The sequence below is a fragment of the Periplaneta americana genome, chromosome 17, assembly GCF_040183065.1.
Source record: "Periplaneta americana isolate PAMFEO1 chromosome 17, P.americana_PAMFEO1_priV1, whole genome shotgun sequence".
Lineage (NCBI taxonomy): Eukaryota > Metazoa > Arthropoda > Insecta > Blattodea > Blattidae > Periplaneta > Periplaneta americana.
Window position 1 is genome coordinate 101,572,685 of NC_091133.1, and position 26,217 is coordinate 101,598,901.

Consider the following 26,217-nt stretch of genomic DNA (forward strand, 5'->3'; position numbering starts at 1 on the left):
CTAATGAATCAGAGAGTTGTTTCTGAGTAAGAGTACTGTTCTCATCGTACTTCGTAAGATTTCCAATTTTTCCGACACAGAAAGGGCTTTTCGTTTAACACTCATTGCAATAACATTCACAGAGACTTCAATACACAAAAGAACAACAAATTGCCCAGCAAAAATTTCCAGAATTTTATTACGGCCGAGTGAGGAATGCTGTTTGAGAGAGAGGGTTAGCAAGAGGGTGAGGTATTGTAACTGTATGTAGGCTTTAACCAAGCAGATAAGCAGTCGAATAAGAGAGCGTAACAAGAGGGCGGGGTATACTAAGGTATGAATTATAAAGATTTAAATGTGCAGGTAAAGGGTCGAATACCAATACTTTTCAGGTTAATGGCACCAGTGAGTTCAATGACCAAGATGTTTCATTGCTGTTACAGTACATTGCTGAAAATTACATCGAAAATATTCCACAAAAACAGTGTATTATGCAGGACTTGAGTGCAACAAACAGGGTATTTTATAAAGGCGTTATATATGAAATGTGCAGGGACTGGACCAAAAAAAGCGTATTACACGGGATAGCGTAATAAGCGGGTGCGTCTTATCGAGATTTTTACTGTATGTAGTACTACAATCTACTATGCAAGTCGAATTTTTTTTATTTACATATTAAGGTTACTTTTTGAAACAGAGATAGAGATTTAGAACACTGATTTTCTTCCCTTACAGAAACAATGCTGAAGACATGCATCACACATCTACTGTCATTGACTGCACTGGAACCCATAAAATTTGTTGGTGTTTTTGGTTAAGTACTCTACCACTTCATAAGTGCAACTTAAAAAAATAGTCACGTCATGAACATACTGTCACAATAACAGCATCTGTTGTATTAAGTAATCATTTCAGAAAGGACTAAATGTGTAACAGTAGAATTCTAAACATAATCACCTCCAACAGGAGCAACATTTGCCAAGTAACACTCTGCTGCCTGGAATGGCAATGTCATGAAGTCTGAACGAATCTGGCGTAGCACTGAGTTGTCCACTGTGAGATATCCGCCATAGTCCACGAACTTGATATCACAAGCATCTGTCTCTGCATCAACTGCCACAACTTGAGCACGATACCAACCTCCCATAGTTGGTGCAACACAGATCACGCCAGCTGAAAATTAAACATTTTTAAGCATTAACAAAGACCATTTATGTATTACTTAATTTCATCTGCATATACAAAAGATTTTAAGAGTTAAAATAAGAGGTTAACATAAAAATATAAAACTGTAGACAAGAATGATACAAAGGGAGCTTATTAGAGTTCGAATATTTTTTTACATTAATAATAATAATAATAATAATAATAATAATAATAATAATGTTTTATTTTCGCTGGCAGAGTTAAGGCCATAAGGCCTTCTCTTCCACTCAACCAGCCTTAATCAATACAATACATAAATTTAAATTACAAATATTTACACTACACTTAAAAGGTTCTCCAGCAATATTCTTCACTACACATTTATTTAAATTTAGATAAATCTATAAGGTAAAGTAGTAACTTAATTTATGAGCTAATTTAATTCAATGAATTATAATTAATTTAATATTTGAGATAGCTAGTAAAATGATGAAAATTAATTTAATATAAGCTTATTAGGACTATATTACAGGGAGAATATATATATTTCTATTTCTATAATGAGAATATTAATGTAATTGTCATTAGAGGTTTTGTAAATCTATTTAGAGAAATTAATGATAATAATAATAAGAATGGACAGATGTTAATTTCATTATAAGTAACAAATATTAATCAGGAATTCATCTGTTAAGTAAGAATTTATGTAATTTTGACCTAAATGAAGTTATTGTCCAACAATTAGGTCTAGTTCAAGAGTAAGTAAGAAACCACACAGTTAAGAATGAAAACCATAACAGTTTAATAAAAAGAAAGTTACTATAGTAAAAGTATTGGTACATAATAGCAACATGCTGTCAAGAATATTTTTAATTTCATCGTAATGGTACCATAATGTACTGTAAATGTAATTATTCTTTAACTTAATTTAGCTAGCGCTTTGATGATTATCGGTATAATAATTTAAAATGCACGATTTTCAGAACAATCTCTAATGAAAATGAAGTAGAATTAGTGATGAATTAAACCTCACCATTGGTAGTGGCTTCCACCAGTTATCGTCAATGCAAGATTATCATTAAAACCATGTTGAAAGGCAACAAAGTTTCGTACAGGCTTACAGTTACAATTTCGCATTTGAGTTACTACTGTTACTGCCAGAAACGATTCATGTTATTCCTGGTTCAGTATCATGGGCAACAGGCGAGTTGATAATTTGCTTATTAAGTTACATGCACTTCAAGTTCAGGCACACTATCAGTCACGCCTTACTTGCAAATGGCCTTTAAAAAAAAAAACCCGAAGGTTCATTGCCACCCTCACATAACCCTCCATTGGTCCCTATCCTGAGCAAGATTAATCCAGCTTCTAGCATCACATCCCACCTACCTCAAATACATTTTAATATTATCCTTCTATCTACGTCTCGGCCTCTCCTAAGACCTTTTTCTCTCCGGCCTCCCAACTAACACTATATGCACTTCTGGATTTGCCCACATGTACTACATGTCCTGCTCATCTCAAACGTCTGAATTTAATGTTCCTAATTATGTGAGGTAAAGAATAAAATGCGTGCAATTGTGTTGTGCAACTTTCTCCATTCTTCTGTAACTTCATCCCTCTTAGCTCCAAATATTTTCCTAAGCACCTTATTCTCGAATCTCTTAACCTCTGTTCCTCTCTCAAGTGAGAGTCCAAGTTTCACAACCATACAGAACAACTGGTAATGTAACTGTTTTATAAATTCAAACTGTCAGTTTCTTTGAATGCAGGCAGGCTGGATAACAAAAGCTTCTCAACTGAATAATGGCAGGCATTTCCCATGTTTATTCTGCACTTAATTTCCTCTCAAATGTCATTTATTTTTATTACTGTTGCTCCAAGGTATTTGAATTTTTCCACCTTTTCAAAGAATAAATTTCCAATTTTTATATTTCCATTTCGTACTATGTTCTGGTTGAGAGACATAATCATATACTTTGTTTTTCGCGATTTTTTTTTTCAGTCACACCAGCTACTGACAATCAGTAATCAGTTGACTGTCGACATGCTAAGAATATGATATACCTAAAAAGTGATTGTTTAAATATCACACTTTTGTAAAAATAGTCATTGGAGAATACAAAGGATTATAAGGCGTTTAGTTCACAGAAAATTTCCTGATATCGCTGTCTCCAACAGGACTAAAAACCATACTAAATAAAATAAAAAAGTAATGATCCATTTTAGACAAGAAAACTGAAATTGTGATATTGTGTTCTCACAAAAGACAAGTCAGGTGAAATCGAAAATTGCTCTCCTCATCATTTGCCCTGTTATTAATGGTGAAATTAAAAAAATGAATTATGTCAAATACAACTGCCACACCTTACAAGAAATGAAAAACTATTATTAGAAGAGCAATTTTTTCTTCTAAGCTTTCAAGAACTCCTTCATATAAATTCGAACTTTTTAAGATGTCTGTTATATATGGATGTAGGCAGAAATCTTTTCCAGCAACTGCTGTGAGTAGATATTGTTAACCCAGCTTCACTTATTATATATTCTGGCTGCCTCATTGATTAATCATACAAGCTAAAGGTAATATACTAAACGATATTATAGTGGGAGGTAGAAAAACATGTTGATTAATTACGGTTTCATGACAAGATTCAATCACTGGTCACGTGTATAAGTATGCAAGCGCACACATATACACTCACGCCAAACTGAAATAAGTTATATCCCAGTAACATTTGTTGGGAGAAAATAAAAAAATTATTTCCACTGAATCTGAACTCAGTACTGCTATACTGGTATTTATACCAATCAGCTCCAAACAATTAAAGTACATTGACTACCGCAACTGTAGGCCTACTCACCTATATGTAAAGATCACAACTACAGTTAGTAATACAAATTTTTATTTTGTTCTAAACATGTGAGCTAAATAATAATTATAATAATAATCCGTGGCCTAGACCGACCAGCCGGCTGCTGGCCTCACGCCCACATGTCGAAGCAGAGGTGGACGATCATCCAACCAGAATGGAGGTATCGTGTGGTTAGCACGATGATCCTCCCCAGCCGTTATAGCTGATATTCGCAACCGGATTTCGCTACCTATCGTAGCTCCCCAAGTGCATCACGATGCTGGGTGGGCACTGGTCCCATACACTGGCCGAAATTTCATGAGAAAATTTCTTCCTCCATGAGGACTCGAACCAGCGCGCATTCCGTAACGCGAGTCCTAGGCAGGATGCCTTAGACCGCGACGCCACGGCGCGGGACTATGTGAGCTAAATACAGCAACATAATGCAGGAATGGAGACTTCCAAGGCTGTCAGAACATTAAGAACTGGTACTTTATTTTTAATTCTTAAAATCTGTTCAAATTAAAAATGTAGTGGGTATCAAGAAATTCACAGAACACAGTGAATTGTACGTTGAAGAAATTTCTCTTTTTAGACTTCCCCTAAAATTCGTAGAAATTTTATGGTTTGGGACTATGCAAGAACAATAAATTATAACATTAAAATGACATGACAGTAATTCTGGCAAAATGCAACATAAAAGTTCAGTTCCAAATATTTGAACTTCAACAACAGTCTAGGCTACTATTAAACACAACAAGCACTACAGTTCACGACATAAAAATTAATAAGTCCGAAAATTATCTCTACAATGGAGTTGCAATTATGTCCCAATACATTTTTTTATTTTAATATTCTTATTGAATTTGGTATTCCCAAGAATCTAGTTCCATTAACTGAAATGTGTCTCAGTGAAACTTACAGCAGAGTCCATATAGGCCAGTTTCTGTCGATGCTTTTCCAATTCACTGCAGACTAAAGCAAGGAGAGGCACTATCATCTTTACTTTTTAAAGTAAAGTCCAGGAATACAGGAAGGGTTTGGAATTGAACAGGTTACATCAGTTGCTTGTTTATGCGGATGACATGAATATGTTAGGAGAAAATCCACAAATGATTAGGGAAAACACGGAAATTTTACTTGAAGCAAGTAAGGAGAGAGGTTTGGTACTAAACCTCGAAAAAAATAAAGTATATGATTATGTCTCGTGACCAGAACATGGTGCGAAATGGAAATATAAAAATTGGAAATTTATCCTTAGAAAAGGTGGAAAAATCAAGTACCTTGGAGCAACAGTAACAAATATAAATGACACTCCAGAGGAAATTAAATGCAGAATAAATATGGGAAATGAGAAGCTTTTATCATCCAGTCTGCTGTCAAAAAATCTGAAAGTTAGAATTTATAAAACAGTTATATTACCGGTTGTTCTTTATGGTTGTGAAACTTGGACTCTCACTTTGAGAGAGGGACATAGGTTAAGGGTGTTTGAGAATAAGGTGCTTAGGAAAATATTTGGGACTAAGAGGGATGAAGTTTCAGAAGAATGGAGAAAGTTACACAACACAGAACTGCACACATTGTATTCTTCACCTAACATAACGTTAGGAAGGTTAAATCCAGATGTTTGAGATGGGCAGGGCATATAGCACATATAGGTGAATCTAGAAATACATATAGTGTGTTAGTTAGAAGACCTGAGGGGAAAAGATCTTTGGGAAGGCCAAAAAGTAGATGGGAGGATAATATTAAAATGGATTTGAGGGAGGTGGGATATTATGATAGAGACTGGATTAATCTTGCTCAGGGTCGGGACTGATGGTCAGTTTATGTGAGGGTGGCAATGAACCTCGGGGTTCCTTAAAAACCAAATGCAAGTAAGTAAATAAGATTTTAAATAGAAAACGATAAGAACTTTATAATAAAATTTTCAGTATTTGATCCATCAACCAGCATAGTATGCTTATCATGCTGTGTAGATAGGTGCTGTATTAGGGTAAACTACTATCAGATCTTCGAGATATCTCAGACCAGAGCAAATGAACAAAGCAAACTCATGAAGTGAAAGTAATTCAATCATTCAATGAAAAATAATGTAATATAATTTTCAATCAGTTTTAATAGGCGAATATTTCTGTTCTAAACATTATTTTGAATTTTACACATTCATTTGCATAATCAAATTTAACATAACTGGAAAAACCAATTTACAGGTCCAGTAGAATTGACAAATTAACTTCTCAGCCATAAATAAATCAAGCAAACACTTAGCCAGTTGGAAGTCATTTTGGAAGATAATTATCTCTTTAAGTGTATTTGAAGCTGGTATACTTAGCAACTTATGAGTTGCTAATAGGAGAAAGATCGAGTGAATTTGCTGTAGCTACAATTTGTAATAAATATTAAGCTACGTGTAGGTCCTATATGTTTTTGAATACATACAATGCAATCTGTCATCAATCACGTTCTGGTCTCCTCAACTTTCAAATCCGTCAGCCACTGATCCAATGCTCTAAAACATACTTGGGCATCGTGCCTCACTTGAGGATTTTTGCCTCACTGACCTTCACAGAGCTTATCGCTCTGAGTGACATCATCTTTACAGTCCCAGTTTCTCCCTCACGCAGCTCCTGGGCGTGGGCAGGTTCTATATCAGTTTCATAAGCAATATCAGTGGTGGCATAATGGCATTATCAAAGCAGTGTACGCGTTAGAAAACGATTATTTCATGAAAAATGGGAAGAGTTTTTTTGCCGTTTAGAAGGGGAGAACATACGATGTATATTATGCTCGGAAATCCTATTAGGCATTAATAAATTTAATAAACAACGACATTACTCCTTATGTCATAAAAAACATGCTGAATTAGAAGGTAAGACAACTTAAATGCTGTTTTTTCGTACTATTCCGAAGAAAATTTACGATCTTAACATTTGCATAGTATACTAAATACGACATTATACCTTAAACACGCTGCATTAAAAGGTACGAGGAATTAAATGTTGTTTGTAAGTATTATTTCCAAAAGAAATTTATTTTAAAAATATTAAATGTGCGTAGAAAACGAAATATGATTTTCTGAAGTTATTTTAGGTCGAGAACATGCAAATCTATTAAGTAATCTTGATAAACGCCAGAATATTCAAGAAAATAAACGTAGACAATGTGATGGAATATTATTGGCTAGTTACGCAATTTCTCGCCTGTGATTTAAATCAATTCAGCGACGGAGAAACAGTAAAGAGGTTTATGATTAAAGCTGCCGAATTAATTTGCCAAATTGAATAAAAGTTTTCGAGAGTCTCACGTTAACCAAGCGCTTTCCTAATAATTCGCCACTGACCGCCTTAGCGATTACGATAAGGTGACGCAGGTCACAGCAGTTTATATTTCCCATCCTACTCTGCAGTCTCCTCTCCTAGTAAACAAACTATTTCAAATCGAGTGCCTCATGTAACCGAAAAGTATGCCCATGTATGCTTTAAAATATAGTTGCAAAACATCTTTCTCGGCATATAAATTTTATTGACGTATTTATTTTGCAGTGTGTATCTGAATATGACTATGAAGAATGGAGAGAGAAATAACTGCCACTTACCTTGTGTTGGTGTCGGAAGTGGAGGTGCAGTGGGCTCGCTGTAACACACATTCATGCAAGCATTTAAGCGGTTCAGTGCAGGGAATGTTGGATGCGTTGGTTGCTGCAGGAAAAAGTGAGCCGGCGATACGAGACTCGACAGAATTACATCATTGTTGACTCCCTCAACCAGCTGCAGCTGTAGACACTCTGGGATTAATGGGAATGTGGGCACAGGTGGCAAAAAGCACACCTGTTCCAGTGTCACATTTGGGTAACGTTTTACTGGGAACTTTTGGCGTATCATTTCTAGTGCACTGTCTATATCTGCCTGTGTTCCTGAAAGCACAAGAAAATCCACGTTACAAATTATACATAACCATGTTCTTGGTTATTAGACAAGTTCTATGAATGGGACACAGACCTACATATGCTGTTTACAGATTTTAGACAAGCGTTGATAGTGTGAGTAAACCTGCTCTCTATAGTATGGTAGGAGACCTTGGTATTCAGACAAAACTTATCAAAATATTGTGCTAATTACCATGGACAACTCTATGGCACATGTCAAAATTGGGAATAAGTTAAATAAACCTTTCGCACTTAATTCAGGGGTTATACAGAGAGATGGTTTATCAACAGTACTCTTTAATCTTGCAATACACCAAACAATAATATTCATCAGTCATCAGAAAGGTATAAAAGGTAAAAGGTAAAGGTATCCCCGTAACATGCCATGAAGGCACTTGGGGGGCATGGAGGTAGAGCCCCATGCTTTCCATGACCTCGGCACTAGAATGAGGTGGTGTGGTTGGCACCACGCTCTGACCGCCTTTTACCCCCAGGAAAGACCCGGTACTCAATTTTATAGGAGGCTGAGTGAACCTCGGGGCCGTTCTGAAAGTTTGGCAACGAGAAAAAATCCTGTCACCACCTGGGATCCAACCCCGGACCTTCCAGTCCGTAGCCAGCTGCTCCACCAACTGAGCTACCCGGCCACCCCTTAGAAAGGTATAATATTTACAAAATCTAGTCAAATTCTGCGTATATGCTGTCGACACAGCAATAATTTCTACATACCTCCCTACATTTAAATACAGTGCGTTCGTAGCTCGGCCAGACCATTATAACATAACCTAAATAATATAAACAAGTGTTAGAAAAGTTTTAATTAGGGATGATTAAATAAACAAGAAAACTTTTAATTAAGGATGATGAAATAAAAAATAAACATGAATAATTTTAAAAAGAACAATTATTTAAAGTACAATTCAAATTTGAATGTTTTAGTGGTCTGGCCGAACTATGAACGCACTGTAGCTATTTTCAGAAACATCTAATACTGCTAAAATGATGGGACTCACTGAGAACCAAGATAAAACTAAATATATGATAATGTCCACCTTCAAAAACAGAAGAAGTCCTCAGAACTTAACCATCGTTCAAAGGTATAACTCAATTTTGCTGTCTAGGAGCCCTTATAAGTGAGCGACTGTGTTAATGATAGAATACAGGCGGGAAACCAGGCCTATTACGCTAATTCACAATGGAGGGTTTGGTGGAAGAAGGGCCTATCCCACGTTTTTAAATTTCTGAGAATAACGATTCTTCTTCCACCAAGTAGGAAAGCATTGTGTTGTCCTCCTCATCTTCAAGAACAAAAAATAGTAAGATCAGGCATATTCCATAAGAAAAAACTCATGAACGTGCATAATAGATTGTGCCTGCTACCATAAATTTTGATGGAAGAGTGGGATAGGCCCTTATTCCACTAAGCCCTTCTTGTTTGAGAATCAAATGATTTCACAAATGACAAAGGTTAAAATTTATAGAACATTGGTCCATTCTGTAGTGACCTATGACTCAGAGATATGAACATTAACAGAGAATGATGAGAACTCTCTGAGACGCTTTGAACGCAAGATCTTGCACAGAATATTTAGTCCTATTACGGATCATCAGGGAAGGAGGATGCGCTCTAATAACGAATTATACAACCTGACTGAAGAGTGATATTGTAAAATTTATAAAAGCCCCACAGAATAATATGACTGGGACATCTAAACAGAATTCCAGAAACACAAATATCAATAAGAATGTTAAAGGGGAGACTATATAATAGGAGGAAAAAGGGTAGACCAAAGGTGAGGTGGATGGATGGTGTAACTGAAGACCTTAAGACTATGGGAGTGAGAGGCTGGACAATATGATGAACGACCGAGTAAGATGGAAGGTCGTTGTTAAAGAGATTAAAACCCACTCAGGGTTGTAGTGCCAAATGATGATGATGATGATGATGATGATGATGTTCTTGGGGAGAAAAAACAGATAATAGTTTCCTCTTCAGCTTACATGGAATGCATAAAACAGCAAAAATTACTTCAGTCATCAGTATAAACATGACACATTCACTCAGGTCAAATGCAGAAACATGTGTATCTAATGCCTACCCATTTCACTTGCGTGATTCGGGTTAATGCAAAAACATAAATGAATTAAAACCTTGTTAGTTGCAATACTAATAAGTTATGATGACTAATTAACCTTTCAATTCTGAAAACTGGAGTAATAAATTCAACTTTATACCACATAACTCTCTGAATGTCTTTCACATATGTTTTCTTAATTCCTTGGCACAAATAACCAATGTCTGAAGAGTACCCACTCTTTATAAATAGACTAAACTTGCAACAGTAACCAAACAGATGATATTAAATTCAATCCTACATAGCATAGTATTATAATGCGCAGAAACCTGGACAATGAATGCTCAACACAACAAGCAACTAAGGACAATTGAAATAGGTTTTTTAAGAAGAGCTTCCAGAAAATCAAGGCTGCCTTTACTTAAGGTTTGTCTTGAAATTTTGTATGCACATACCTTCAACAATGTAAAACAGGATCTAACTCGTCGGAATAGGTTTGGACTCTTCCAATGACCTTGATTGATTTTTGTTCTGCTACGCTGCATCTCGGTAGTGTTGCCTCGAATGTCTAGGGGTTAACAATGTACACAATTGAAGAACGCATGTTCCTTGTTCGTAAATACTGGCAAACAGGTACATTTCAAAGCATGTCAAATGGCACTTCAGTTTAAATTTCGTGTGAGACGTGTACCTTCAAAGTACTGTATTTAGAAATTGATGAGAAAGTCAGAGACAACGAGAAGCCTTGTCACACAGCATTCAGGAGGTTGGAAACTGTTTGAAGAGACAATACAGAATGGAAAGGTGCGATTACTGGTGGCACCATCAAAATCATTGCGAAGATTTTACCAAGAATTTGATCTCCCATGTGCCAAAAGGCTGCCCCCCCCCCCAAAAAAATCAAAACTATGCACTTACCTGTATCATGTGTCCAAGAATTGCAACCGACGGACCATGAAAGTGTGCGGTTTTGTTTATGGTTTCAAAATTTAAATTTATTGAAGGGAAAAGTGTACAGAAATAAATCCCGCACAATCGCAGCCCAGAAAGAAGCTATACGTCAAGAGATTCAAGCCATTACTTCAAGAAAAGTAGTCCAGAATTTTGAGAGATGTGTACAAGAGTGTTTGAATGTGAAGGAGACTATTTTCAGCATCGGAAATGAGCAGATCCTGATTTACATTGTTGAAGGTATGTGCATTCAACATTTCATGACAAACTTTAAGCAAATGGCACTTTTATAGATATAGTTTGAAAACTTCAAGTGAAACCCCGTAAAACACGCCAACTTCTAGAATCTCTCTCTTTCATTCTTCTCTCTCCCTCGCTCCTCGTCATTCAGTCACCAATCACCACGTAAATATCTGAGAGGGTGTGTGTGTGCATCGCGAGCAATAGAAGAACCACTCTCCAGTATTACCACAATAACGGATTCTTCATTTTTGCCTCGACTGTCGGCTAGGAAGGTTCCATTATGCTAGCATTGCAGGCAACTAGTCAACCTGCTAATGCTTTTGTTAGCAGGTTTGACAAACTGTGAGTGAACCTGCAAGTACATAGTGCATAGTGCTCTCTCCCTTCCCCCCCCCGTGCTTTCTCACTTGCTCCTCCCCAAGACAGCCAGAGCTCACGTAGTAACTCGGTCAGGGTTTAAGTTCGATTTGTCAATCTATAGGTTTGACAATGGAGAGACTGTTCATGAAGGATTTTTTTTCTATGAACCACTTACTACTCATACTACTTCTGCAGACATTTTCATGGAAATTAACGATAGTAAAGGGTTGGATTAGGGCAAGTGGAAGTTCACAGAGTGAGTGTCTCCTTCAGCGCTCACGTAGTAACTCGGTCAGGGTTTCAGTTTGATTTGTCAATCTAAAGAAAGATTGTGAGCTCTAGTGAGGGAATCACACTGTATACAGAAATTAGAAGAAACATAAGAATGAAAGTTACCTTGTGCATTCTCAAAGTTTGTTCTAGTACAGCCACACCATACGTAAAATTGAAACCTTTCCTTCACAATGGAGTGGCATAAATCGTTAATGTTTTTACAATCATTCATTACTCGTATTAAAATTCATACTCTACCTTCAACAGCACATATTTTGAGCTTATGGGTGTCTGGATGCCTCTTGATGAGAATGCTGGCATTTGTTTTTGCCTTTATTTGATGCACAAAGCATCCATGGCGACCTATTAGGCGACCAACCAAATGTTGTGGCAGGACAAATTCATACACTGATGGCAAGGGAACATCACCAGACAGAGAACTACCACTGGCTGGTGTGCGTGATGGTGGTGTGGGCACATCGCTGCAGCCTTTACCACTATCACTTGAGCCCTGAAAAGTGAGACAGAAGAGGAATAGAAACATCAAGAGGTCAACAAAAAAATAAGATATCAAAAATAAATATCCTAATTTTGTTGTTATTCAACATTGCGTTCAGTCTGAAACAAACTATTCTGCAAGCATCAACTGTTTTGTTAGCACTACTGCTTGCTTCAAGAAGGAAGGAACAATAACAAGTCAAAAACATTCCCAAACTCGCTTTATACCAGTGGCCTTAAACATACATTAATATTACAGACTATCTCCATCTCTCGATTTTCATTGTTAAGAGAATATAATACCAGAGTCCTCGAAGTCGCCATCTTCTTCATTGCACCTGCTTTCTTTAAGTGTTTCTTTTGTCACTTCACTTTAATACTCATACAATCAAGTCTTTATTTGGTCTTCAATGAAAATCACATAACCTTGTGATAGAAAAACAAACAACACATATACTTCAAAATAAATTACGAATGTATACATAGAATAGCGTACTTAAAACTTCGGCCATGAGAAAGCTCTTGTCTCAGTACAGAACATAATGATATGAAGAACACAATGGCAAAATGGAGTTCATTCCATGTACCCTGTGTCCCCAGATAAGTCCGTTCATAAATATCAGTACTGTTCGTTCTGATTGTAACAACACCGCGTGCAAAGATAGGACCTCAATGACTAATGAGTACTATTTAAAAATTCTGAAAAAAAAAAAAAAAAAAAAAAAAAAAGTGAACATTTGAAAACAACCAAGACGAGTGCCCGAGATAACATATATGCAGTGTGTTAACTAATATGTAGAAAATCTTTGGAGAATGGATAGAGAACCTAAAAACAAGCAAAAAAAAAAAAAAAAGACAATGTAAATGTACCTGGTGTAACTGAATTCTGGCAGACTCCAAATATATTTTACAGTTATACTATGATTTACGTGAAACTTGGATAAGTGTTTACGTGATATAAAATTTACAAACATTTGCAAGTGTTATTTAAATAATATATCATTTTCTGTTTAACAGGAAATGGTATTAATTTTCTTATATCGAGTGGAACATCCTGTATATTTGAGAATTTGTTTACAAATCTTCAAATTAGCAACAATATCTGTTATGGAAGATTGCGGTTTGAAACGAATGTTTATTTAAGTTTCTTTGTTATTGCGATGGCGGGAAAATTATTACACAATAATTATTAAGCAATTAAAAGCATTGGTGGTACAAAATGGAAGTTATTGTTATACTCGTGATGAAAAGGTGGTTATTAATATTTGGCGAGTGCTGAAGAAATGCAGTGTTCCATTTGAAATATGGAAGTTAATGCCATTTGCAGTTGAACCCGAAATCGTATTTAAATAACACTTGCAAATGTTTGTGTATTTTACATTACATTACATAAACACTTCTCCAAGTTTCACGTAAACCGTAGCATAGCTGTAAAATATATTTGGGGCCTACCAAAATCCAGCTAAAACCCATACTGTATAGTCAATTTCGCTATCGTTTATTTTATTTTTTTATTATAGCTACTTTTTACTTCATGTACCTAGTTTTAGGGTTGCCAGATTTATAGGTACGAAATAAGGAACGCCTTTTATCGACATAAAGTATCCATTTGTTTCTCACTTGACGATGCCATATTTAGCAAGTTTTTGTATGACAAAATCATTGTGTAAAATTCATTACAGATTTCATCATAAATAAAATATGCACAACGTTCGTTTATCAATTCTACACAATTCCTATTCCTTTCATTTCTCTACTTAATATCTATGATTGAAAATATTCTCTCTGTTAATGCATCTGATGGGAACATGCTTAATAAAAACTTAATTACAATTAAAGTATCTTACAATTTTTGTGGACCAAAAAAACTACAAAAGAAACGATCTTTCTGGTACTGTCATATTTATGATACTGTACTTTCTTTTAGTCTTTCTGCTATCTCTCTCTCCCCTGAAAACAATCTCCAATTTCAGTTACTTTCTAATGAACATTTAGTTTTTCCTTTAAGCCAAGGTAGCCTGCTAATCTTAAAACCTTGTTAACTGGGGTGCATTCTCTAATGTTAGAACATCCATCAATGACAAAACATGACTACTAGGCAATTTTAAAGATACTATGGAAAGGTATCACTTAAATAATTCCCTCAACTAACCCACTAACCTTGTGGTATACCTCGGCTTAATGTCGCTTAGCTATCCCCTCATTTAATCTATCTAACCCTTAAAGAAGTATGTGACATGGTTAGTGGGTCAGTTGAGCAGAAGGGTAGAATCCGTGTTTTGAAATTTACCCCAAACCACTTACATAGGTAATTGGCACAAATTTCATATACATGATCATATTAATTTATGCAGGCTTTATCTTCTCCTGGAAATAACTCTCTTAACTTATTTAATGTTTGCATCACTTTAGAACCATAAAATTGGTCCTTCACCCTCTTTTTTAGTTGAACTTTCACACTTTGCATTACGCTGTACAAATAGTTAACTGATTCATTTCTACATTTAGAATTGATTTGTGGAAAATTTTAGCAAGATGTAATGAAAAATACAGATATAATTCTACAAGAATTTGTTGCTTGTTTGATTCTGAGGAACCCAAGAAGTGTTAGCGAATGAAAACTGGACAATCGTATACTTGGAAGATTCTTTAACAATCTTTTAATAGCAGATTTTATAGATAACCATCTTGTTGGCACATGTAACAAGCTAGTATATTCGGTTTCAACAAACTTAAAGAACTCTTTCAACTGTTGAACTCTTTTGGCTGAATTCGAAATTAAATATTACCATTTCAGTATCAAAAGACATTGAGTTCATGCTAGATTTAGAAGAATTGTGAAGGATATGTGCACAACCGTTTATTTCACTAAACTAGGTGTTATCTGCAGTGTAACTTGAAACCTGGGATAACTTTAAACCATCATTTGTAATATGGGATGAAATTTATTCAGCCACTGGTTGCATTTTCATCAGGATCTTCATAAAAATCGAGAATCCCATTACGAATACCTAGTTTCTCATCAAAATAACAGATGTAGGAAACATTTTTGACTGCCCTTATTTGATGCATCAAAACCATTGAACTCCATGCTTCACAATTGAAACTGCTTCCAAGCGCTACCGGGCGAGACAGGCAGAAAAGTATGCAACCCGCACAAGCTAGTATTACTATCTGGGATTGTCTTTACGTACTTCCTACTGCGCTCATGGCATTTAGGTGCGTAAACAAGTAGCGAACGAACAACGAATGATGAAGCAACACTTAGTTGTTCATTCGCTGTTCGGAGTAACGTATAAATCATCAGCAAATCGTCAGAGAACATTCGCGTTCGCTGATTATCCGCAGTAATGGCAGACGAAGATATAATATAACAAGTGCAGCCGTTAATATTACAGGCAGTTTAACAAAATGAAAGTTAAAAAACAAAAGGGGATAGTGTCTGCCACTCTACGAAAGTCACAATCGATATAGAGACACTGACTTACTTCATGATTTACGTCGAATTGAATCGGGACAGTTTCACAACTTCTGTTGCATTTCAGAAACAAAATTCGAAACATTACTGTGCAAAATAGGGCCATAAAGTTTCCTGCTCCCTATTACACATCAATAAGTTTGATAACAGCTTCTTCAGTCCACTCCAGTTTCAACATTCTGTTGGTGAAATTAAACTAACGCTGTGTTCTGCTACGAACTGCAAACAAGTGGCAAATCCCGTCCACAACGAATACCAACTTCTTTTGATGTACCGACAAGCGACGGATCACTACCGAAGGCGGCAGGCAAACCAAAAGATCGTTTGGCTTTGCTGCGTTGTCCACACGTTCCGATTTCAGTCAGCGAATGCATTCGTGGATAAATTTCAGAACACGGATTCTTTCTTTTCCCTCTTACTTCAACATTCCAACCTTGTGCACACAACATAAATTATTGGCACTGAAAAGTGCCTTTTCGTAAGCATGATTATGCGCATTCGACAAACGTAGATAAATCTGCTCTTTTTAGTATTTTAAGATATAATTGTTAGTGACGAATCCGTATACTGAAACTTTCCCAAAAAATAAACCGGAGAATGTAAATTTAAGTTCGTAGAAGACGACAAAGACAAACGCCCTGCCGTATGTAAGACAAAGACGGCGGTACTAAAGTATCTCCTTCCTCGTCTATTTCAGCCCTGTCGTATGTAAGACCGCTAGAGTCCGTTCCAGTTGTGAAGCAGAGAGTTCAATGATCAAAACCCACATATTTACTTGGAGATTGTATTTAACACGTGTCAAACTTTCGGGTCCTAATACATATTTCACCAAAATCTTGTACTTTGTCTTTCCACAAATGACTAATTTTACTGAAGAATCCCAGAAACAATTGCGGCAAGAGTTTCACGGTGCGGTCCGTGCTGGATTAACTTAGATGGTGTTTTACAGCATGCAAATTAGATCTGCTTATTGCGTTCTATAAACCTATTTCAATTCAAAGAATATGAACTACGAGTACTAGACTTACCTTTCCTAATTCTAGAGAGTTTTCTTGAATAAATTCATTAATGTGGCTTGTAGTGATGATTTCTGCCTTTCCTTACGCGATATACTATTAAAGTGCTGTCTGACTCTGTAATTCCGCAATGAGATATAGAAAAACCATCCCCTACTTTTCCTACACGAAATAGGCTACACATTTCGCTTTGTACTGGTTATCGCTTATTGGGCGCAATTCGGGAAATTCTTTTTCCCAGACAACCCGATATTGCTGTAGCCTCCGCTTTTTCTTTACATGTTCGCTATTTTCACTTTCTTTACCGTTATTTGTTCGCTTGTTCAAGAACTTATCCATAACACACACACAATATTCACGAACTTCGCACGTGGTAAACAGATGCCCACGTTCAGTACCTATGCTTAGTACAAAGCACTTGCACGCTACCTCCCGCTGCTCAATCCGCAAGCCAAATGGACTACGATCACGGCTCCACGAAAACCTATCTCGGCGTCACCACTATGGATGTGACGTAGGTAACGTAAGTATCAAGGCAGCACTGCACACCTTCAACAAATGGCGGCGCGGGAGATATATATATATATATATATATAAATAAACGTATTGTTTCGGGTAAAACCGTACGTCTGGGAATCTTATGTATAGTTTAATTCTTACATTAATGGGTCATGTTTGCCACTTGGCAACTGGAAACAAAGAAGGTTTCTAATCGTCACCAGATATTGCGAATTATTCCTATCACCATGACATTCCTTCGAATGATAGTGTGTCTTGCCGCATACTCACACCCCAGTGTGTTGAATAAAGATGTCAGCAGATACAACAGATACCTGGAGTATGGGAGAGGGTAAGACAGCCCATGATGTGGTGCTTAGAAGCTTGTATTAATGCTCATGAGAGTCATTTTGACACCATCAGTACAATTATGCGTGGACTTCGTAAACAAAGATGTAAAAATAAAGTTGTAATAAGAAACCGTGTATGAACTAAAAAGTATCTGTAATTAAAAAACAAAGTCAAATTAACTATATTTACACAAACTTTTTTGCTTGCTTTTAGATCCTCTATACATTCTCCACAGGTTCGCCCCTTATATTAGTTAACACCCTGTGTGCTATCAAAAAAAAATGCGGATTTAAATTAGGGGAATAAAATATAAAATATCTTATGATAAAATGTATCTAATTTATGAAGTGAAAATTGTAAGGTTCAAGTGTGAAATATTGCAGAGAAAAACGTATAAAACAGAAGTGTTCTGATATTTGTTTTCGCACTACAATAAACCTCGTTTATTAAACTAATGGGGATGGAGCCATTTTGGACAACATTTTTTTTTCTGATAATCCATGGGTACTATTTTCGGTAGTGCACTAAACGAATGTTCAACACCTACAGCATCACAAAAGTGAATACATGCGGTATCAGTTGTCACCTCTCATTTAGCCATCACTGGTTCCACAATAGTGGCCCATACATTAGCAGTATTATCAATAGGCTTTACCTGACAGGACTGTCATGCCAGTATTAGACCGCCATGGACCAATCACTTTGCTGACCACGAATGCAAAAGTGAAAATGAAGAGCAACGACTCGATTTATCCTGTGACAGGTCAATATTTCGAGTTAATGGTGTAAGATTGTCAATAATCCCGTATGTTGAGTCGCCCATTGCACTTTCAACACGTTGAACGTATGTGAGACAGATGAACTACTGAAAAAGAAGCCGTTCTTTGTGCAGCTACTTACACATTATTGAAAAGGAATAAAACAAAACACTTTCAGCTAGGAGTAAAAGTTAGCTAGAAAAGAAGAAAACTTTGTCACTTCCCTTTGCTTCTAGAGTTGACAGAAAATGAGCCCAGTGATTTTAATAATTATCTCCAAATGAACGAGACAGCACTTAATGATGTACTGAACGTGGTAGCATATAGATTAATGAAGTAAAATATAAGTAGTCAGATGCGAGACTCTCGTTGCAACATTGAGATTTTTTTGGAAACAGGAAGATCCTATGAAGATTTTCAGCTTCTCTTTTTAGGTGAATATAAGTTATTTATGGTACCAAAGAGTCTGTTCGCTCACGTTTTCTGTGCCCTATCCACCCTTTTTCTGACACTGTTACGAATACTTTGAATTTTGTTTTTTACAAACTCAACATCTGCTTTTGATTTTATCTCCCAAAAGGCATGAAAACATTTCATAGTTTTATGAACTCCTTAAGAAACGAGTATCCATTTTCAATGGTACACTTTCCCGACAATATGCAAGCCTGTTCCCAATATTTCTACATTAAGGGACACATGAGAGTCAAAGTCTGCGGGCACCCTTGGCCGAGGTCACCAGAACTCACACCCTTGGATTTTTTCTTGTGGGGATTCGTAAAGGATGAAGTGTCTAGAACACCAGTGGCTGACCTCGATGAACTGAAGCGTAGAATCTGCCTAAAATGTCACTATTGATATGCTGAGAAACACCAGGATAGAGATTGACAACAGACCTGATATCTGCCGTGCTACAAATGGTAGTTATGTTGAAATCCACTGAAAATTAAAACTGCAATTCTTGATGTATCAGAAAATGTTAAGTTTCAATTAAATATGTTTTTCATTAGAGCTATGAACTTTCATTTTACAGTTTGTTATTTTTATTCATTTCTCAATTGACATGAGAACCCTTTTTAAATAAACCTAAGCACATTTTATTTCTCTTTGGTAGACTATATAGATTTTAAATTACTGCCATTTCTTTTACTGGTGTTTTAAGTGGAGCATGGTATATATAAAATACAAAAAGCCAGATTACAATACCGTACCTCACTTTGTGCATCGGAGTAACTGCTAATGGAGGGGCTGGCCAGCATCACATCAGCAGGACTATGGTTTGCAGAATCCCTCTCGGTTCTCTGCTGTTCCGAAGCTGCAGTAAAGCTTCCAGCCACTGCTCCAGTCGATGACGCATTGTCCACGTCAGAAGATACCTCTCCAGTTGCATTACTCTCCAGCTCCAAAGTTGATAACTTGCATTCAAGTGATACAGATTCACTTTCTTGTTGAGTCACTGATTCTGATGATTTCTTAGCGCTGTCATCTTCATGTGAATGCTTCTCCATCGTGGAGGTTTCTGTACTTGATTTACGAGCCATAACTGAAGCAGTCACAGGGACACTTTCAACACTACTAACGCTACTGTTTTCTTCCACTTCCCTATCTTCAACAACTGCTGAAGAACTGGTTTCGTCACATGCCACAATAACTGAATCAATATCTTTGGCGACACTTTCCACTGATCTTAAGTCCTCTGAAATACTCGCGTTAAGACTCGAAATCGGTGAACTTTCTTCACAACTTTCTTTCACACCCGTTTCTCTGTCGTCTTCTTCTATCCTGAAGTTAGCTACTTCAAACTCACTGGAGATTTCTTCACAACTTACTACAGTTACTGGTGAAACCTCCAGTTCTTCAACATCTGTTTCCACAGTCCTCTGAAGTGGTTCACAAACTGTGGGGAAATCACAAACTCCTTGTAACAAATGAGAAGACTCTGATAACTCTTGAGGAGAAATATTAATAAGTGAATTCAAATTTTTAATCCTGATTTCGTCTCCCTCTTTCCCCTCTATATTACATGAATGTTCCTCACTAATCTTATCAGTCGAGTGCTCCAGATTTTCCAAATCATTACAAACAGAAATTTCCAATGTTGATATCTTAGTCTCTCGTTCCACAGTCGACTCTGCTGGGATTTTCTGCAAAGGGAATACTTCTATCTTATCAACTCGACACTCTTTAACATGTACTTTCTCAACAGTATCTCCTTCTTTCTCTGTGTCGAACTTATTAGTCTCATAACTTTCAAATTCGTCAACTTCTTCTTTCTGAACTGCAGCACACAGATCAGAAGCTTCCATGGACTGAACTGGATCCTCAGACACTAGTTCAGAGGTGTATTCTTGTGAAGGTAGATGATCTACTTGTCCTATGTTAGGAGACGAAGTTCTAGGCTTGTCGATTTTAAACTTTATATCACTATGGACAATGGCAACTATCTCGCACAACTGTTCTTTAGCACAAGCTTTATCTGCAGATACACAAGGTGAAACAGACACTTGATCCTGGGGTTGTGGAGACAGAACTTTAGATGTGCTAGCTGTATCCTCTGGTGTTCCCCCAGGGTCACTTCTCAAGGATGCTCCCCGTTTTCTGCGATACCACAACAAACTGAGTAGAAATGCAAGGGTTGGTAGGGACCATACCAACAGCTGACGTGATGAATTGGGAGCCATATTGCCTCTCCACGTTTATAGCTGTTTCTGAAGAAAATATCTTGAACCTGTGAAGAAGAGAGAAGAAACGCCTTTACTTAATCAGATAAGATATGATAAAATGCATAGAAAGACGTGAAATTAAAAGTTAGGAACAGCGTAACATGTCTTATTATTAACAGTGAATTAAACATTGTGTACACCGTTTTCAATCAATTACTTTCAAACTATGTAAAAGGGTAGGCATGTAAATTCATACATGCAAAATATAAAAGTTTAAGCATTTAATGTTTCCTTCATGCAAAAAAAGGACAAATTACCTACAGTTGGTAAGAAATTAGTAAAGAATATCACAATTTTATAGCGATTAACATCACACAATTTAATCAATGTACTTAATTAGTAGATATAAACAATTCTACAGGTTATCGAGTCTACAGATTAGTGGTTAACAATACAATTTCAGATGTTTTATTCACTATAAAATCCAAGTAGGTGCTACGAAGTCCCGCGCCGTATCTGCGTGACCTAAAGCGTCATGCCTTTGCCTAACATTACGAAATGAGAGCTGATTGAGTTTTCATGGGAGAGAATATTTTCCCATAAAATCTCGACCAGTGTATGGGACCGGTGCCCATCTACCTTCGTATTGAGTATGGGTAGCTACAGTGAGTAGTAAAATCAGGTTTCGTAAGCCAACTATAACAGCTGTGGAGGATCATCATGCTCACCACACGTTATCCACGGTACTGGTTGGGTGATCGGTAAACTTATTCTGTGTGAGGCATGTGCACGTGAAGCCAGCAGTCGACTGGTCAGTCTTGGATCTTGATGGACTGTCGCGATATTATTACTATTATTATTATTATTATTATTATTATTATTATTATTATTATTATTATTATTATTAAGCATCAATAGCAATAGTTGCAACAGCGCTATAGTGAGCGAGATGTAAGGTTGTGATTGACATTGCATGGACGAACTTTCATAGTGTGTGGAGGCTCGGCGTTATCTTGTCCAATAGAAGCCATTCCACTATAGATGAACTATGGCCTAATCATCTCGTGCAGGTTACGTGGGCGGCAGCACGTGGACATCTTACTGTTCTCCAACCAGGAGATAAACCGTGAAAGGAATGTGGTTACTATTGCGTCATCTATTGCAGCGAAGTAGATAGACAATATTAGAGTTATAATGTCAGTTTAAAAATCATGCGCTCTCCTCCATATGTTATTTACTCAATGGAGGGATTAAAAGACCAATGGGGCCGTATTAATAGACATTTTTAGCGCGGGTTTCCGGTGAATGATCAGCGTTTTTCGTATTCATAAACAAGTGTTAGCGATAGGGTATGATTTGAATTCTGTACAAGTAACCAGTGGATAGCCGGGGCTAGCTTAGTATGCTCGTAGCGCGTGCTGCGAAATGTCTATGAATAGCACCCCAAGAGATTAAAAGTGATCTAATTTTGTAACTAGGGTAGTATAAAAATGTGTTATGGTTTGTGCTTTGAGAGATAACCAATAGAAATATGAGTACCCACGTGTGTGACCTTATGACATCAACATTCATTCACCAGCATCACCCCGCTTCGTTTCATTCCCTGTAGAGTGTAGACTTTCTCGTGGTTGGAGTACAGTACAGAGTAGACGCATTTTCTTCCACAATGCATCCAAGGTCATGCTTCAACCACCGTAGAACGGCTTCTAACAATTTCATGATCCTTACGTCATCCCTGGGTAATGAATTGCTATTGGGCAAGATAATGTCAAGTCTTCACCCACGTGAGTTCGTCTATACAGTGTCAATCACAACCTGATACAGTAATAGTAATACAAATGTTCACAATACATACGTAAGAAATTTTACTTGCTGATGTGGTATTAGAAACCACAATTTACACAACGTTTTATTCGTGCAAGGGGAAATGAAGTAGAGAGATTGGATATTATCTCCTACGCATATTATTAGGTATATAATTGATACATACACTACTATGTAATCAAATATTCTTAAGACTTTTACCGATAACATTTCAGAAACATACTATCTTATCTAACTGAAACTGTTTATGATGGACACTTCAAGTCGAAAGACACGTAAGTAATCACGCAAAAACAATCTAGTTACCTACGTTAAAAAATAAAGTGCGTGTTTTTATGCTTAAAACGACTTCATTACGTTCGGCATATCTGATGATGATGTGATGATGATGATAACGTGTTAGCACACTAATGAATGGAAGTCAAAGGACAAAATAAATCTTTGCAAAAGAAAAACGAACAATTGATGGGTAAATTCATTAATTTAGCTAAAGGCTGTTTCATATTTAGATTTTAATTGCATTTTTAACTCAATATACGTTATCTTGTTTGATTATGTTATGATTACCATACATAAATAGAACAATACAATATCACGTAATATTACAACAGAGTAAACTCCACTACATGCTATATTAAAACTGTATAACAAAACTGATAATATTCTGAGAGTCTGAACTCATAGTTTAGAATAATTAACTCATCTGTAACTTAGATATATGAAAATAATATAGATGGCTTAATAATATGACACTGTAACATAATATAATATAATGATATTCACGCAAGGCAACAATAACTTAAATACAAAATAATATAAATTATTTAACAGTGCTATAGACTTTTAATTATATTTATTGTATTTACACTTCTTAACTCATCATCATCACGAAAATAAGTGTTCATAAAAATAACACACGACTTAGGATCTGAAGATGCCGTAATGGCGAAAACGTTCGTCCGTATACATAACCCTGATAATTTAAAATGTTTAACTAGTCTTGAAGTCAATTTTCAAATTAGGATAAGTTAGAAACTGAACAGTTCACGAAACTGTTGAATGCTTTGAACCACGTCATATACAAAAACATAAAAAGTAGAAAACAAAATCACGAAAACAATAAACATATAAAACGTTTGCAATTAATATTCAATACAGAGCGACATGGCTCAGCGGTAACGCGTTGGACTCTCATTCGGGATGCCGACCAGCAGTTCACGAAACTATTGAATGTTTTGAACCATGTCATAAAAAAGTAGAAAACAAAATGACGAAAACAAAAATATAAAACGTTTGCAATTAATACTCAATACAGAGCGACATGGCTCAGCGGTTCACGAAACTATTGAATGTTTTGAACCATGTCATAAAAAAGTAGAAAACAAAATGACGAAAACAAAAATATATAAAACGTTTGCAATTAATACTCAATACAGAGCGACATGGCTCAGCGGTTCACGAAACTATTGAATGTTTTGAACCATGTCATAAAAAAGTAGAAAACAAAATGACGAAAACAAAAATATATAAAACGTTTGCAATTAATACTCAATACAGAGCGACATGGCTCAGCGGTTCACGAAACTATTGAATGTTTTGAACCATGTCATAAAAAAGTAGAAAACAAAATTACGAAAACAAAAATATATAAAACGTTTGCAATTAATACTCAATACAGAGCGACATGGCTCAGCGGTAACGCGTTGGACTCTCATTCGGGATGCCGACCAGCAGTTCACGAAACTATTGAATGTTTTGAACCATGTCATAAAAAAGTAGAAAACAAAATGACGAAAACAAAAATATAAAACGTTCGCAATTAATACTCAATACAGAGCGAGATGGCTCGGCGGTAACGCGTTGGACTCTCATTCGGGATGCCGACCAGCAGTTCACGAAACTATTGAATGTTTTGAACCATGTCATAAAAGTAGAAAACAAAATTATAAAACGTTCGCAATTAATACTCAATACAGAGCGAGATGGCTCAGCGGTAAAGCGTTGGACTCTCATTCGGGATGCCGACCAGCAGTTCACGAAACTACTGAATGTTTTGAACCATGTCATATACAAAATCATAAAAAAGTAGAAAACAAAATCAAGAAAAAAATAAATAGAAGACGTTCGCAGTTAATACTTAATACAGAGTGAGATGGCTCAGCGGTAACACTATGGACTCTCATTCGGGATCGAGATTTTTTCCGTGGTTTCCCTCGACTAAATATAACTAATTTTCAGTTAAAGGCGAACGCTGAATTAAACCTCAATTACCACGAAATAAGACACAAAACAGCAACAAACATTCCTTGCAGTAGACTAGGCAGTAGCGATATGACGTAGAAGTTAAAGCGACTATAAATAAATATAGTTAAAAATGCGTAATGAAGTTTATAAAAAATATATTGAAGAGCTCATCCCATTTAATATTAATATTAATATTAGCACAATATAAACTAAAAAAACAATTACATTAGGTACTATTAATATAGACCTAATTATAGATTATTCATTAATAGTATTTGACACCTACTTGTCTACTTCGCTTTATTGCCAAGAACTCAGCATTAGTTGAAAACAACATCTAGGACATGATGCAAAAACACATGAACTTCGTATCAATAAGGCGCTATTTATATCATTAACATTACCAGCAACGGATTTTCATAGTTAAGTACCTATATACCTGTAATTGATACACAACATGTAACCAAATATTCTTAAAGTTTCTATCGGTAATATTTTAGAAAGATGCTATCTTATCTAAATGAGACTGTTTAAGATAGGTACTTGAGTAAATATACACACAGGTAATCACGCAAAAGCAAACATACAATCAAGTTTGGCTACGTTAAAGAGTAAAGCTGGTATTTTTGCTCTTGAAATAAGTTTAAGTTGGATATATCTCAAAACAACAATAAATTAGCAAACTACTAAATAAAGACGTCTACGCGAAAAACTCTTGCAAATGAAGAGCGAACATTTAAGAATGATGCAAAGACACAAACCTCGAAGATTGTTACTATTAATACAGAGTGGGCTAAAAGTCGCTTTCCCCGAACACTTTCTTACATTTAATTACAATCAATTTAAATTTGACTACACATTCCTTTACAGATTTTGTTCAAAATTGAGGCCTGTTTCTCGATACACAATTCACAACGTTTAGACACTGATTTACAGATGGCAGAACATAAATAACGATTTTAATCGATTTTCACGAATGACTCTTCGATCATGTGTCGCAACTGATGCAGATCCCGCGGGTTTTTCCAGGATACCCCACAGCGAAAAATCACATGGCGTCACGTCGCATGATCTGGGTGATCA

The 26,217-nt window shown here is 36.2% G+C and overlaps 1 protein-coding gene across 6 annotated transcripts in view; it reads right to left on the reverse strand.

Moving 5' to 3' along the window:
• spoon (A-kinase anchor protein spoonbill) overlaps window positions 1-26,217 on the reverse strand; it is a 189,430-nt gene that overhangs the window by 10,639 nt on the left and 152,574 nt on the right. For all 6 annotated transcript variants that reach the window (XM_069815964.1, XM_069815965.1, XM_069815969.1 and 3 more), the window contains 4 exons: window positions 19,615-21,131; window positions 12,066-12,318; window positions 7,576-7,893; window positions 937-1,152 (listed from right to left, as the gene is read on the reverse strand). In XM_069815964.1, the coding sequence (XP_069672065.1) occupies window positions 937-1,152; window positions 7,576-7,893; window positions 12,066-12,318; window positions 19,615-21,084 (2,257 nt within the window). In that variant the 5' untranslated portion in view covers window positions 21,085-21,131. The remainder of the gene's footprint in view (window positions 1-936; window positions 1,153-7,575; window positions 7,894-12,065; window positions 12,319-19,614; window positions 21,132-26,217) is intronic.